Source organism: Maylandia zebra, linkage group LG2 (assembly GCF_041146795.1).
Source record: "Maylandia zebra isolate NMK-2024a linkage group LG2, Mzebra_GT3a, whole genome shotgun sequence".
NCBI lineage: Eukaryota > Metazoa > Chordata > Actinopteri > Cichliformes > Cichlidae > Maylandia > Maylandia zebra.
The window spans coordinates 11,475,211-11,492,443 of NC_135168.1; the positions used below are offsets into that span (position 1 = coordinate 11,475,211).

At 41.9% G+C, this 17,233-nt stretch overlaps 1 protein-coding gene across 1 annotated transcript in view; it reads left to right on the plus strand.

Moving 5' to 3' along the window:
- Positions 1–14,423: 14,423 nt before the first annotated feature.
- The window catches only part of LOC143413260 (uncharacterized), a 28,362-nt gene continuing 25,552 nt past the window's right edge, over positions 14,424–17,233 (plus strand). The window contains exons 1-2 of the mRNA XM_076876035.1: positions 14,424–15,211; positions 15,707–15,880. Of these exons, the coding sequence (XP_076732150.1) occupies positions 14,442–15,211; positions 15,707–15,880 (944 nt within the window). The 5' untranslated portion in view covers positions 14,424–14,441. The remainder of the gene's footprint in view (positions 15,212–15,706; positions 15,881–17,233) is intronic.

Consider the following 17,233-nt stretch of genomic DNA (forward strand, 5'->3'; position numbering starts at 1 on the left):
TTGACTTTAGTTAAGAAGAAAAAGGCTGCTTCTTTTATTTCCTTTATAGAAGATTTTGATTTAGTGAGTTAATAATTTGTTGAATTATGTGACCCCATCTTTGTATTTTATTTTCACTATGCATGAAAGTTCCTAATATGTAAGAAAGGTCTATTCTCTGAATCTGTAATATATGGTGCATTTTGTTTGTATGTTTATATTACTAATAAAAAAAAAAAAAAAAAAAAAAATATATATATATATATATATATATATATATATATATATATATATTAGGGGTGCAACGATACACAAAATTCACGGTTCGGTTCGGTTCGATACTTTGGTGTCACGGTTCGATATTTTTTCGATACAAAAAAATGTTCATGCCTTTTTAATTTGTCATTTATTAAAATTATAAATATATATTTTAACACAAAAGTACAGTTTTTAAATTTAACCCTAACCCTTGTGCGTGTTGTTTTTTAGCTCGTCATATTGCAGCCACAGAAATTCTTTTGTCCATGAAACCATAAAGCTGCACTTTCTTTTTGCCTTATAGTCTGATTTGTCATAACTTCTCCGTTTTGTGGTAAGCTTTTCTTTGGCTGTCACTTCTTCACCCTGACCTGTCTTATTTGGCTCAGCAGAACTAAAATATATATCTGTCTGTGAAGGTTCTCAGTCATCCAGGTCATCGTAGTGAAATATATATCCTGCCGCACTCACATAAGCTCAGCGATTCTCTGCGCGATCAACCTCTCACATGTTTAAGCTGCGGGAGATTTCACTTGTCATGTTTGCATAGTAAGCTACCAATTAATAAGACGATGTCAGAGGAATTGGTGCACAAATTATCATCACTCACAGATCAGTGCTGTCGCTCTCTATACACAGTTCGCGCGATTGCAAAGTGAAAGCAAAAAAACAAGCGCAACTTCAAACGCGATTTCAATATGTCACATATTGACAGTGGCTCACCCAATGACATAATTACCCAGCTACATTTCTGAAAGAATGCAAAAGCATTGACATATATTTTTCCTTCCTACAATAGCCCGACAGGCAGGGGAGAGATAGCCCCGGGACGTCGGGCTAGCGATATTGCGAGCCCTGTATCTGATTGAGGAATCACTCATCTTTGGAAAAGAGAGTTTATTACAGAGAAATGTCTCTTTCCAAAATAAAAGCTATACTATCCGCTTCTTCTGGGCTATATTCTCAGCAGCATATTAAACATATCAGGTCTCCATAAGGAGAATCCTGTGCTAACAGCTGTCTAAATGACTCGGCTAAAGTTTGTAGCATGCATGCTTGTTATTTTTGTCTTTGCACTAGGATGATGTCGGTGTAAATGTGCAGTCATATTCGTTGTGTTCCCACTAGTGCTTTCAGGTTAATCTCGTTGAAATAACCTTAACGCCACAACACGGCAAATCTCCATTAACGAGCTACCCTATACAGAGGGGCTAGACGGCCAACACGTTAACGAGCTAACTGCGCTAACACACTAGCTCCCACCCATGTAATTGAGCATTGCATGGCACATCCAACATACTGTTTTACTTTAGTCCATGACTCGCTTACCTTCAGGGTCATACGTCACATGAAAACCAAAATAATTCCAAATGCCAGATCTGAATGAGGGTGGGGAGGTCCACTTCTGTCTCGCTAGCTTGCCCTGCGCTCTTCCTTCTGACCATGCTGTCTGTGTTGAGTGCTCAGTGAATCTGCGTTCGACTACTCTGCCTAGGCTGCACTCTCGAGCCTAGGCGGAGTAGTCAAATGCAGATTCACTGAGCGCTCAACACAGACAGCATCGTCAGAAGGAAAGTTGATAAAATAAATTACAAATTTTGTATTGTACTTTTTTTTTTCTCCCCTTTGGTTTTCTTTCTTTCTCTCCCCCTCTTTCTTTCATTCTTTCCCCCTGTCCTATCCCACAGTCATGTCTGTCCCGTTTGCAACTGAAAATAAAATAAATTCATAATTATAATAAAGGTCAATCAAATGGACCAATATGATGATCCACTTAAAATAAATCCTCTTGGCATCTTTCTTGGCCTCAAGACAACAATTCTGATGGCTATAGATCCAAACGGGACACAAAAAAAAAAAAAAAAAAAAAAATTGAAAAAAATTGTATTGTTCGATACATATGCGTACCGAACCGAAAGCACTGTATCGAACGGTTCAATATCGATACGAATATCGTTGCACCCCTAATATATATATATATATATCGCTCTATCGCGATAGCGCATGTTGATGATGTCATCAAGCTGTGCCTTTTTTGGTCTAAAGCAGGGGTGCTCACACTTTTTCCGCATGTGAGCTACTTATAAAATGACCAAGTCAAAATGATCTACCCACTACAAAAATCCAAAACATATACTTATTTATAAATATATTGAGGATTCTTTATATCTACAATGTATATACATGCATAACCGCAATATCCAATATTTCACAACACAATTATCTATGTAAATTTTTTGTCATTACCTGAGTTTACTCTGATGACTTGCACTGAATTGAATCAGCCAGGGATGCATAGTCCGGACAGTAGCTGCTGACGGCCAGGTTTAAGAGAAAAAACCGAGAGCTAAAAATTGGAGTTAACTCGCTGACTAGCTTGTCAGTTTTACTACACTTCGCGCCGCTGTTTGCGCATGCGCAGCGACCTAAGCGTCAGAAAAAATCTGCTGTCATCTGACTGGCTTCCCTGTATCAATCAAGTGACGGGATGGATGATAGGCTGGCATCTATTTTTTTAATGCCATGCGATCTACCAATACTACCTTTGCGATCGACTGGTCGATCGCGATCGACGTATTGAGCACCCCTGGTCTAAAGCATCGCAGCGGCTACGCTGGTCGTGTCCAAATTCATGGGCTGCATCCTCCTGAGGACCCGGCCTTCGCGGTCTACGTGGGCCGGGTCCTCAGAAGGTCGAGTAGGCCGGAAGTAAACGGCCGTGAAATTGGACGGTCTAGCCTTCAGATTAGCGTCACCGCTGTCTCGGTGGAGTTTAATAAACTCAGCCGTCTGCTCCTTGCTATCTAAAATATAACAGGACACTGGCGTAAATTCTCGACTGTCTCATACTTCTGTTTAATCAGTTTTCTGTTTCACGTTTAGTCAGCTGTGTAAAAACCAAGGAGGAACCCACTCGGGGGATTAATAAAGTTTTATTTTATCTAATCTAATCTAATAACTTTAATCTTAGCCAAACCGATTTACTCACGAAGAAACAAAACACTGAAAAAAAGCCCAACAATAAAATTTTTAGGTTGTCTAAGTGACTTATACATTACGTTTAAATCGAGCAGCGATAGTCCGCGGTGATCTGAAAATGATGTGCCGGGAGTTGTGCCGTTCTCGGCCGCATCAGTAACCCTCGAGCTCCCGGCTAGCTGGGTAGCAGACGTCTCCGAAAACGTCGAAGCACTTTTGCAAATATGCGATACCTTGATAAACCGAGCAGATATTTGATGTTTACACAGCTACTTTCTCGCATGAAAATATGTTAAAAGTTTATTTTGTGACACAGAAAGATTAGTATGAGTAATTTTAAAACTTAGTAGCGGCCGCCATTGTTGGAAACTGGAGTTTGGCTGGGCCGCGCTATGAATTCTGGGATATGGTAGGCCACGAAGGACACACCCGACCCATCCTTCAAATTCGGGGAAAAGGAGGACGCATTTGTCGGCTGCATTCGGAGGAGTCTACGAATTTGGACAGCCTTCGGCGCGTCGCTGTGACGTAATCGGTCTACAAATGCGGCCTCAGGAGGATGCAGCCCATGAATTTGGACACGACCAACCATTATCCTCTTCAAATTATGGCGGGCGACAGTCATAACAAAGAGATAAAGCACTTTTGAAATACGGGGAAAGCCAAAAACTGCACTTCCTCCACTTCCGTAACATTGATTCATTAATGTTGAATTCTCTCGCAGCTGCTCTATTCCCATGTTGTTGCAGTATATTAATCAGAATCAGAATCAGAATACTTTATTGATCCCTGGGGGAAATTATTTTTTGTTACAGTGCTCCATTTTAAACCAACATTAAGACAAGACAGACAGGCAGGCAGGAATGATTTACTGTGTCGTTCAGTGGTGCTTTTCGGTAACCTCAGTCTCTCACTGAACGTGCTCCTGTGACTGACCAGCATGTCATGGAGTGGGTCGGAGGTGTTATCCAACATTGTCTTTATCTTGGACAGCATCCGCCTCTCCGACACCACCTTGAGGGAGTCCAGCTCCATCCCCACAACATTGCTGGCCTTACGGATTAGTTTATTAAGTCTGTTGGCATCTGCGACCCTCAGCCTGCTCCCCCAGCATGCAACAGCATAGAGGATCGCACTGGCCACAACAGACTCATAGAAAATCCTCAGCATTTTCTGGCAGATGTTGAAGGACCTCAGTCACCTCAAAAAATAGAGACGACTCTGGCCCTTCCTGTAAAGTGCTGTGGTGTTTTTAGCCCAGTCCAGTTTATTGTCAATGTGTACTCCAAGGTATTTATAGTCCTCCACAATGTCAAGACTGACCCCCTGGATTGAAACAGGGGTCAAGTGTTTCCTGGTCTTCCTGAAGTCCACGATCAGTTCCTTGGTCTTTGCCACGTTGAGCTGCAGATGATTCTGCTCACACCACGTGACAAAGGAGTCGACCACAGCCCGGTACTCTGTCTCATCATCCCTGCTGATGCATCCAACCACCGCAGAGTCATCAGAAAACTTCTGAAGATAGCAGGTCTCTGTGCAGTGGCTGAAGTCTGTGGTGTAGAGGGTGAAGAGGAAGGGGGAGAGGACAGTCCCCTGTGGTGCCCCTGTGTTGCTGATCACCTTGTCAGACACACACTGTGGGAGACGTACATATTGTGGTCTTCCTGTCAGGTAATCAACAATCCAGGACACCAGAGAAGCATCCACCTGCATCGCTGCTAACTTATCACCCAGGAGGGTCGGCCTGATGGTGTTGAAAGCACTGGAAAAGTCAAAAAACATGACCCTCATAGTGCTCGCCGGCTGGTCCAGATGGGTGTAGACACGATTGAGCAGGTAGATGATGGCGTCCTCTGTTCCGAGACGAATCATAACTAACCTCGTATTGTGGATGGATGATTTCAGTTGTTCTCCTGACTGAAGTTTGGCCCGTGTACAGCATCCTGCTATGCGATTGCATTTGTCCCTGACCACCAGAATCCCTCACGTTAACTTTTATCGAGTGGAAAAAAAGTTGGCGTTCATCCTCCAGCTTCACTGTGCTAATGTTATGCTAACATAGCTGTGTCGCTAGCAATCACGTAGCACAACATTATATATCAGGTAGTCCAACTTCAGTAACCCTGCAAACGCCACTGCTGTTTAGTTTTCTGTCTTCATTTATGGTGGAAGTGATAGCAGGGCTGTACATTTGAATTAGTTTCAAAAATCTCTCAGTCAGAACATGGTATGAAATGTTTAGGTGTAAACTAGCGAGCTAACTTCCTGCTAACTTCCTGTTAACTTCTAACTCCGTTAAATTTAATAAATTCTGTTTTCATGGATGTTAAACTTAATTGTTACACCTGGTAAAGCAGCAACGCTGATGATTTTATTAAAGATGAAAGAATTTAGACCGTTTTTAACTCTTAGTGTTCGTTTGACTTTGGGACCTGAAGTGGACAGAGTTTTAGACCCAGATTACTCCGCGAAGCTCCTCACCACGGCAGCCGTAATGCTCTGACAATCCATCAAGCAATGCGGCTTCGTAGCTTACCAAAGTTCTACTAAAACATTTTTTAACAGATTTCTGCACGCCCAAATCGGTTCGAGGTCAGTAAGCACAACCAGAATTCATACATAAGACACACTCTTGATTTTTGAGAAAATTAAAGGATTGTAAGTCCTTATAGTGTGGAAAATATGTTATACAGAAGAAAAGAATATATCGCGATATATATTGTTACCGCACATGCTTCAAATTATACCGCGATATGGATTTTAGGCCATATTGCCCAGCCCTAACTCCCAATTTATTTACAACATTTGAAACATACAGTGTAGCTCCGTCAAAACACTCCAAGGCCAAGTGAAAGTGCTGAGAGGGAAAAGATCATGATTAATGATTTATTTAAACTCATAACTGGGTGCAGCAGCTGAGCTTTGACCTGTGAGCTGCAGCTTAAGCTTCTTTTATGGTTCAGTGTTTAATGTGTAAACTGTTTATCACTGCAGAGACGCCTACAGGCTATCTACTGTTCAAAAGTGAATTGTTATATACAGTGTGGCAGCTGACCATTGACCTGTGAGCTTCAGCCTCTTTGCTGAGTGTTTAATGCTCATCTATTGAAGCCTGCAGACACACCCACACCCATCTGATTCGTTCTCAGGGTTGTTTTCTGTGTGTTGGAGTTGGAGCAGAAACCTGCTGCAGGTTAATTATTGATCAAATTAATATCACAAAAGGTGCAGCAGCTGACCTTTGACCTGTGAGCTTCAGAGTCTTTGCTGGTGTGAAGTGTTTAATGTGACGCAGCCTGCAGACACAGACGACTGCTGACGGAGAAGAAGCAGAGGATTTTCTCTGTTTCTACACAGACCTGGTCCAGACAGCAGAGAGCTGCAGAGTGAAGACGTTCATTGGAAGAAGAAGCTGAGTAAGTTCAACGTCCTCTTTGAATCCTGGATCAGGAAGTGAATATTTGGTGTTTAAATAAGGTTTCTGTCTTTGACTCAGCCTGCTGTCACTTTGTTTCAGAGAGAAAAGGAGATTTTAGATTAACTGGTGTTCCTGCTGCTCCAGCATTAAAGCACAGTATAGGTGACTGCGCTGATGCCTGTTTATAATTTCACCAAAGCTAATAAACTGTTGGCTAAATTTTCTTGTTTTTAGATGTAAACAGAGGTGAGAGGAGGAGATAATAAGGATTAAATATTATGCTGAATAACTAAATTCTGCTAGTCTGTGACGTAACTCCCAGCAGCATCGCCTCATTTCTTTGACCTTTAACATGAGTTAGCTTAGCTAGCAGAGCAGCTATCTCTGCTGTCTGTCATGTGACCGAGTCAAGTGTGTGTAGTAGACTTGTTAGCATAGCTAGCAGGCTGACAGAGGCTAGCAAACTGTGTGAACACTTTGTAAGAGGTGAGCAGTAAAGAGAAGGATAAGGAGCTCCTCCAAATGCTGATAATGCACTTAACCTGAATTTTCTGCTTGTTACATTATATGTGATGTTCAGTCAAAAACAATTACTTAAATTAACATTATTATTAGTATTATTATTATTCATAACATGGCTCCCTACTGTAGTGGTTTGAACAACTGATCTGTGGTTATTGTGTCCCTGCAAATTCAACAATGCGCCTCAATGCAAAGCATCAAATAAACATTTTTATTATCAAGTCATTCGACCTACTGGTTGAATCACCGTAGCTCTGACAGTGAAGCACACTCATTTTTATTGGTAGTCACCTTGTGAGCAATGTTCCCTCTAAGCTGCGCACGTGCGCAATTCAACCTGCCAACACGGACGATGATGCAGTTCTACACTGCAATCATCGAGTCCATCCTCACCTCCTCCATCACCGTGTGGTACGCTGGAGCCACTATCAGGGACAAACAGAGACTGCAGCGTGTTGTGCGCTCTGCTGAGAAGGTGATTGGCTGCAGACTCCCATCTCTGCAGGACCTGTACACCTCCAGGACACTGCGGCGTGCAGCCCGGATCTCAGCTGACCCTTCTCACCCTGGACACAGTCTGTTTGACCTGCTCCCCTCAGGCAGGAGGCTTCGGTCCATTCGCACCAGAACCTCTCGCCATAAGAACAGTTTCTTCCCCTCTGCTGTTGGACACATGAACAATAACCGTATGACTGTCCCCGCCACAAACACAGGACCCTACGCTGTGTCACTGCATCATTCCATGTTTGGCACTGATCACCACCTGCACTCATGTATATATCTTTCTACGCAGCACTCTTAATTCTTATTCTCATGTATATATCTCATGTATATCTCATGCACATATCTTTCTATGCAGCACTCTTAATTCTTATTCTCATGTATATATCTCATGTATATCTCATGCACATATCTTTCTACGTAGCACTTTTAATTCTTATTCCTACTTTTATTTTTTTCATGTCTATTTAAGCGCAATTTATGAGTTTGTTTGCACTGAAGCACCGCAGCAATTTCCTAATGTTGTAAACCTGCTCAACATTTGGCAATAAACCCCTTTCTGATTCTGATTCTGATTCTGAATTGCGCACTGTTGGCACGGTCTCTGCGCAGAGAAAATCTGTGTTGCGCACACAAAAAGAATTCTTTGAAATTAAAGTAAACCAATCAAAACATGGCATTTAGTTGTTAAGAAACGGAGTGACGCCGTGTTTGAGATGTGAGAGATTTGAGGTGTTTAGAGCAAATCTTGTGTAGTTAGTGTGTAGTTAGTGTGTAGTTAGTGTGTAGTGTAGTCAATAGTGTTGTTGTGTGTGTCAGAACAATGAGGCGACTGCTGAGTGTTACAGGTGTTACAGCAGTGACACATCTGCTGCTGTCAGGCCTGCAGGTATCAGGCTGTTGTTCTCCTTCATCTCATAGAGGACAGGAATTATTTTTTGGAGCGGCACAAATAATTTGTGTGGCATCAGATTTGATGCAGAACAGCTGATTGTTCTGTAAATAGTTTGAAATGTTTATTTTAAAAAAACACCTTGGCTGCATTTTTAGGTAAACAGCTGCAAAAAACTTTGTTTGCATAACTCAGTTACTTTTTTGAAGAAGTAACTATATAATTAACTGCCCAACTGTCAGGGGTTTTGACATTTATTTTCACAAGTAAGAGAAAATAAGACACTTGCAGACCAAATCAGAGAGTTTTAAGACATGCGCATGGGTGTGTGCCTCTCAGCAAAATCACACACACAGAATGCATGTCTTGTTCCTTTATTTATAGGGTAAGAAACTGATTACATAGTACTTCCTCTTTTCAGTTACAGGAGGAGAGTTCAGGCATTATCTCAACCTGTCTGACCTTTCAGACTGGGGTAAAGAATACAGAAGTTTATCATGCTTATCTGACATCACAGATACTAAAAAAGAATACATTGCGTTTGTGTTAACAAATAGACTCAGTTACGTGAAAATATATGAACACTAGAAAATAAAACACACTTGATTATATTGTATTTGAATATAAAGCACATTTGATTATACTTGATCATATTGCATAATAAAAATCCTCTATCACCAACATTGGTCATTATTTACTGTATGTTGCAGACAGAGTTACAGACTCTCTCCCAGACCACAGACTCATAATACAAGTCAGAGCTTTATAAAAAAAAAAAAAGAAAGTTGTGTTTTCAAAATTGGAGTTCAAGTTTTTTTTTTCCTTCCAATAGTGTTAACATACTACACACGTCATGAACAAGATTTTTTTAAATTTTCATTGTAAGTGGGCTAAAGCAGTTAATTAAAAGTAGTCCATCAACTGAAAGGTTTAAAATGTTCACACGTGTTGGACTGACTGAAGCTTCCAGTCACAGTGACTCAGTGTGTGTCAGTGAATGCATCGTGTGTGCTTCAGGCTCCACCTAGTGGACTGATAGCAGAGCAGCTGATGAATTTGAAGAGTGTGGCCTTTTTGCACACAGCCTGTAAATGTCAACAACAAAAGGAGTGTGTAAAACATGTATATTGTAGTGATGCAGTGTACTGTGTATATTTATACTGGCAGTATGGAACATGATTATTTGGAAATGCCTAAAATGGAAATGATCATATACTGTGAGGTGAGGTGTGGACAGTGGTTGTGCTTTTGTAACATTGAGGCAAGGACAGTGATTAGTGTTTAGGGGACACATCATTGGTTTTTATTAAAAAGAAACAGTTTCTCCACTGTGGCAGGTCGTAGGCGATTTTTTTTTTTCTAAACTGTCTCTAACTCTCACTAACCGCAACTCTCCATCAAACGCCCACATTTTGTCTGAGGGGTTTATATCGCTGTCATAGCTCGCGGCAAAGTTCGAACCGCTTCCTGAACCAGTCACGTGGTACAGCCGGGCAGCGAGGCTTCGGACGTCATCATTTTCAGCTCCTCCCATAAATGAAGCAAGCCTGGATACGCGCTTCGCGGAAACGCCCCCTCCATTACTCGACACACGCTTCGAAGCCTCGATACAGAACGTCACATCACTAGTTAAAGCTGAGTAAACACTGACCCCAGACCAGCACCGTGATAAAGTGAGCTGCTGCTGCTGAACTTGAACAGGTAACAAAGTGATGAGCAGTCAGGCTGCAGGTTTCTACCTGTTCATGTTTCTACAGTAGAATCACTTTGAAGTGTCTTTGTGCTGTTTCATCTTTGATTTGTGTTCATAAACACTCAGAGAAACATCACGTGACCTCATCAGGATCTGTGTTGGTGTGTGGGGCTGTACCTCAGCTTTATGTTGTTACATGCTCATTTGTTCATTTTAACATCAAAGTAATGTTATGAGGAGTAATGAAGTAACGTACTCCATTACTTTTAATCAAAGTGTTCTGTGTAATATGTGTAATAATGACTGTTTTGAGTAATGACCAACACTGATCACAACAAAGAGGAAATGCCTCCAACATGCACAAACATTTGAGCCACAACATGCAGTTAATGTGCACAAATGTCTTTGATATGCTGCTCAGTGATGGTGGTGACTGTCAGAGCAGAGCTACTGAGAATCAATAAGTAATATCAATGATGGGATCAGAATCACTAAATTCTTCTCATCCCTGTCAGTATCATACATGTGCTGTATAATGTGATAAATGTAGAGGTGCTGGCTGTTCTCTCACTCTGCTGTTTAGCTGTAAAGGACGCCTCCCTGCCTTTGTCTCATTCATGACCTTTAATAGTCTCTTCTAACATGCAGAGATCTGTATGATCTGTTTCATAGAGTCTAACCAGCCTGTACAGGTAACAACAACAGTCACTGCATCACTGACACACAAACGTCATCTCTGTCAATAACAACATTCATACATGGAATAAAAACACATCAGTGGATCATTGCTGGAGCTGATGTTTGTGCTCCTGGTGCAAAGGCTCTCAGTTTCCTCCTTGAAATAACATCAGTGGTGGGTCAGCGACATGCTTTCTTTCCCTCTCAGGTTTAAATATCTGGGACTCTCCACCGTTTGGTTTTAGAGCTGAAGAAGCTTCTCATATGAAACGTCTTCCAGAAACTTAAAGACGTCTCTTTTCTCTCCAAGCTCCTTAGATCACATGACCTGGATGACTGAACCTACAGACATATTGACCTGGTTTCATGGTCACATGACAGGTCAGAGGTCAGCGACTGTAACTCAGTTCCTCCTGTTAATGTGAACTCACTGAGTGTTTGTGGTTTACCTCTCAGACTGACTGAAGATGATGATGGAGGAAGAGGAGGACAGAGCAGAGTCTGCAGGGTCCAGCTGTCCGTCTGTGAGGAGCGACTGGTCCAAACATCAACCTCCAGCCTTCAGTGGTGAACCTGGAGCAACGAGGTCAGAGAGCTGAACTCACTGAGTAACAGAAATAATTCTGCACTGACATTATAATCAGTGTTGACTCTGGTTGATTGTCTGACTGTGTTTGTGAGCTGAGAGGAAATGAAAATGAGTTTGTAACAAAAATCAGTTTTGTCCAGTTTTCCTGTAAAAAGCTGAACTCTAATCTAAGAGGATGTTACTGACAGGAAACAGCTGCATTATCTGCAGTCTGTGTGATCACAGCTGCTTCAATCATGTTTGTGTCTGCAGAGGTCAGAGGTCACAGTCTGCAGGGTCCAGCTGTCCGTCTGTGAGGAGTGACCGGTCCAAAGGTGGAAATCCACTCTTCAGTGGTGAACCTGGAGCAACGAGGTCAGAGCGCTGTGATGACTCCTTTACATGTTTGTGTTTCCTGGATAAATATGACCTGAAACATCCTCAGATTGTTACAAAGATCCATTAAAAAGAAAACAATGAAAGAGAAAAGATCCAAATGTTCGACTTGGTCATTTGCTGTTTGAGGACAGTGATGCTCATATCTGTGGGGAAAGTGTGACCTGAGTGGGTTCATGTTTGTCTTTAAAGAACAGAGCTGCTCTGATTCTCTTTGTGTCTGATCTGTTAAACAGTCTGAGAGGTCACACAGAGACCCAGCAGCTAAAGCCTGGATCATACTGGCTGCTGTTACTCCATCAGGACAACACTGAACCACAGTGGTGTGGATGTAGTGGATAAATCCCACCATACTGATGCTCAGAGTTAACCACAGGGAACAAAACCAGATGTTACCTTCAGATTGTGACCTTTGGAGTGGACGATGCAGATTTCAATAGAGAATAAATGTTGTTGTTTTTCAGCTGTGAAGAAAGAATCTAATTTTCTGAACTTAAGAATTTATGATGCTGGAAACAACATGGAGACTATAACACAACATTTCCACTGTGTTCATAGAATGAATGTAAAACTGTCAGACATTCATTAAATATGCAAAATGTCTACAGAAGCATCAGAGGGTCAGACGTGAAGCACTTGGTGATTTTGATCAAATGACTCATCAGTTATTGATCTGTACTACACTGATCTACCACGTTAGTAAAGCTGGTGTTCTGGTGGTGGAGGGAGACTCGGATCATGTTCTGGTTTTGGAGCAGTGATCTGCTGATGGTTCAGTTTGATGAGCTTCTTCAAAATCATCCCTGACATCACCACTGAAAGGACGTCCATGAAAACAGACTGAAAATTACTGATATGTTCACAATCTGAGAGTTTAAAACTTGACAGACTTGATTCAGATGAAGTTATTTGAGCAGAAACTCCTGGATCTTTATCCTGTGTGGATCTAATCCTTCATGGTTCCTCCACAGAGTGGACCAGCAGAGCTCAGAGGTTCCCAGTGGTCAGTCTGCCCAGCAGCATCAAACACAGCTGGACTCCATGTTTATGGTCTGTACATGTACAACAACTACTGTTACATCTGTTCTGTTCACAGTCATCTCCATGCTGCTCTTTGTAGACCAGTGGATCGTCAGTGTGTCCAACATGGATCTGATGTTTGGCTCCATGATTTCAGTCTGATTGGCTCATTCATAAATATTCTGTTCCAGCTGCTGGAGGACAACATCATCACTTTTGTGAAGAACGAGCTGAAGAAGATCCAGAAGGTTCTGAGTCCAGGTTACCCAGAATGCTTAGAGAGTCAGAGGAGCAGCAGCAGAGAGGCATTTGTGAAGATCACAGTGGACTTCCTGAGGAGAATGAAGCAGGAGGAGCTGGCTGACCGTCTGCAGAGACGTAAGAGGATTTATCTAAAGATTTAAGCTGCTGGATAAATGAACATTTTCCAGAGATGGAAGATGGAGCAACATGTTTTAAAGATTAGTTCTTTTTGGAATTGAGTGTTTATTTTTCTTCTCATTCAGAACTTCAAGCTGCTGTTTGTCATCGTAACCTTAAGTCTAAGCTGAAGAAGAAGTTCCAGTGTGTGTTTGAGGGCATCGCTAAAGCAGGAAACCCAACCCTCCTGAATCAGATCTACACAGAGCTCTACATCACAGAGGGAGGGACTGCAGAGGTCAATGATGAACATGAGGTCAGACAGATTGAAACAGCATCCAGGAAACCAGACAGACCAGAAACAACCATCAGACAAGAAGACATCTTTAAAGCCTCACCTGGAAGAGATGAACCAATCAGAACAGTGCTGACAAAGGGAGTGGCTGGCATTGGGAAAACAGTCTTAACACAGAAATACAGCCTGGACTGGGCTGAAGACAAAGCCAACCAGGACATCCAGTTCATATTTCCATTCACTTTCAGAGAGCTGAATGTGCTGAAAGAGGAAAAGTTCAGCTTGGTGGGACTTGTTCATCACTTCTTTACTGAAACCAAAGAAGCAGGAATCTGCAGCTTTGAAGACTTCCAGGTTGTGTTCATCTTTGATGGTCTGGATGAGTGTCGACTTCCTCTGGACTTCCACAAAACTACAATCCTAACTGACCCTAGAAAGTCCACCTCAGTGGATGTGCTGCTGATAAACCTCATCAGGGGGAAACTGCTTCCCTCTGCTCGCCTCTGGATAACAACACGACCTGCAGCAGCCAATCAGATCCCTCCTGACTGTGTCGGCATGGTGACAGAGGTCAGAGGGTTCACTGACCCACAGAAGGAGGAGTACTTCAGGAAGAGATTCAGAGATGAGGAGCAGGCCAGCAGCATCATCTCCCACATCAAGACATCACGAAGCCTCCACATCATGTGTCACATCCCAGTCTTCTGCTGGATCACTGCTACAGTTCTGGAGGATGTGCTGGAAACCAGAGAGGGAGGACAGCTGCCCAAGACCCTGACTGAGATGTACATCCACTTCCTGGTGGTTCAGGCCAAAGTGAAGAAGGTCAAGTATGATGGAGGAGCTGAGACAGATCCTCACTGGAGTCCTGAGAGCAGGAAGATGATGGAGTCTCTGGGAAAACTGGCTTTTGATCAGCTGCAGAAAGGAAACCTGATCTTCTATGAATCAGACCTGACAGAGTGTGGCATCGATATCAGAGCAGCCTCAGTGTACTCAGGAGTGTTCACACAGATCTTTAAAGAGGAGAGAGGACTGTACCAGGACAAGGTGTTCTGCTTCATCCATCTGAGTGTTCAGGAGTTTCTGGCTGCTCTTCATGTCCATCTGACCTTCATCAACTCTGGACTCAATCTGCTGGAACAACAACAAACAACCTCTACATGGTCTAAACTATTTAACAAACTAAAACTTCAATCTCTCCACCAGAGTGCTGTGAACAAGGCCTTGCAGAGTCCAAATGGACACCTGGACTTGTTCCTCCGCTTCCTCCTGGGTCTTTCACTGCAGACCAATCAGACTCTCCTACGAGGTCTGCTGACACAGACAGGAAGTAGCTCACAGACCAATCAGGAAACAGTCCAGTACATCAAGGAGAAGCTCAGTGAGAATCTGTCTGCAGAGAAAAGCATCAATCTGTTCCACTGTCTGAATGAACTGAATGATTGTTCTCTAGTGGAGGAGATCCAACAGTCCCTGAGATCAGGAAGTCTCTCCACAGGTAAACTGTCTCCTGCTCAGTGGTCAGCTCTGGTCTTCATCTTACTGTCATCAGAAGAAGATCTGGATGTGTTTGACCTGAAGAAATACTCTGCTTCAGAGGAGGCTCTTCTGAGGCTGCTGCCAGTGGTCAAAGCCTCCAACAAAGCTCTGTAAGTACATTTGTATTCATATGCTTGTTGACAAAAAGCAGGTGTGATCAACTAAAACCACTAACAAAATAACCCCCAAAACCACAGTTATGAGTGCTGGTGTCTGAAAAGTGTATACAACTGTTAAGTGATAATCAGTACTCATTTTGTTCAATACTGAATACCTGTCGGCATTTCTGAAAATTTTCTGGGTGTAACTGTCATCAAAGTTACACCCAGACCTGGCCTTGAGTTGTTATCTGAGTTTTAATCATGAACTCTTCTTAAACGATGACAAAATAAAGAAATTTGGCACGTTTTGTTGATACCAAAAGCCTATTGAACTATCCACTGTTCTTTTACTGCTCTGTTCTCTGTTCTCTCTCTGATTGTTTCCACATGTTGCTCGTTACTTTCTTGACAAAAAGAGAATGGAATATTGCTAAATGTTATGTAATCTCATTACACTTGATCAAAAGTAAGTTTTTTTTAAATTGTTTTTCTGTTATTTTTCAGACTGAGTCTCTGTAACCTGTCAGAGAGAAGTTGTGAAGCTCTGTCCTCAGGTCTCAGCTCTCAGTCCTCTAATCTGAGAGAGCTTGACCTAAGTAACAATAACCTGCAGGATTTAGGCGTGAAGTTTCTGTCTGAAGGACTGAAGAATCCACACTGCAAACTGGAAACTCTCAGGTGAGATCAAGCATTTTGTAATCAACTGGCAGAATTAGCAAATTAATAATAAGGTAATCCTTTAATAAGAGGAGATATGGGGGTGTTCTGATGTGCAAAGTACTCTTATGTTGAAAGATTCTAAAACAAGAAGTAGTTCCTGGGAACTGCTTTCTGTTTTATTGCTGTCTAAGTAGAAACTTGCTGATGAAATTACTGATGAGTTTGCAGAGTTGAATCCACACAACACAAATATTCTTACACCCGACAATATGTACATAGTCATGGTGTTGGGTGCTGAAGATCATAATTAGAAATTTAATTATAAATTTCTTTAAATGCACATTCAGGTCTGTGACACTCATTCAGACCGTGAGCACTGGCTCTGTGCTACATACAGACATTTCTGCATCCCTGCCATTCAAAGGCACTTTGTTATATATAGTTTATATATGTAGTATTCAAAACTGAACTGTAAGCTTGGTGTTTTTAAAGGAAGCAATTTTAATTCAGTGTTTTCATTAGTCTTAATTTTATACATTTACTACCACTAAGAAGTTAACGGACATGACCTTAAGGCCTGGACAAGTTTGAAACCTTTTGTCCTTCACAATGGAAAATGGGTATCACTTTATCCAGCTTCTAATTTATAAATTCTGCACTCAGCTTTGCCGTCTCCAATATCACTGAAATTCAGCCAGATGCTGCTCATTTTATGCTTTCACTTTTTCCTGACACGCTTGAATTTAAACCTGTGTCTGTGTGTACCAGGCCTGTACCACTAAGCTTGCTTTCTTCTGAACGTTTGCCCCCATCCCTTTCTTTAAATAGTGGCATGATCCCAGGCTGTCTCTTAATGTGATTGGCCACATGATGTGTCCATCAGAATAAAGTCCCAGCCCTGCTGCCATGGAATATCAGCAACCCTGAAAATTCTTTAATAACTGATATATGAAATTATCTCAGGGGCTGAATTTGGCCGACGGGCCATATGTTTGACACCCCTGGTTTAGACAGTTTAGCATTCTATGTTCTACTGAGTTAACTCCAAGCTGAGTAGCAAATCAGCTAACTGCAGCCACAAGCTCCGACTGGTTTTCTTTGTGGATGATGATGTATTCTCCCTTTACTAGGTTCACTCAGGTGTTCCACTCATGGTTGTTATTAACTTCCTGTTTTATTTTGGTAGTTTTCATCTCTGGTGTCAAAGGTTTAGTTTTACTTCCTCCCCTGACATTGTCTACATGAGTTTCAGCTGTACAAGGTTTTATTGCGTGTTTATTGATTTGACGCTTCTTTTTATTTAACTATTATTGTTGACTTCTAAACAATTGTTAAAAAGTATTTTCATTGAAATATCAAATAATTTATTAC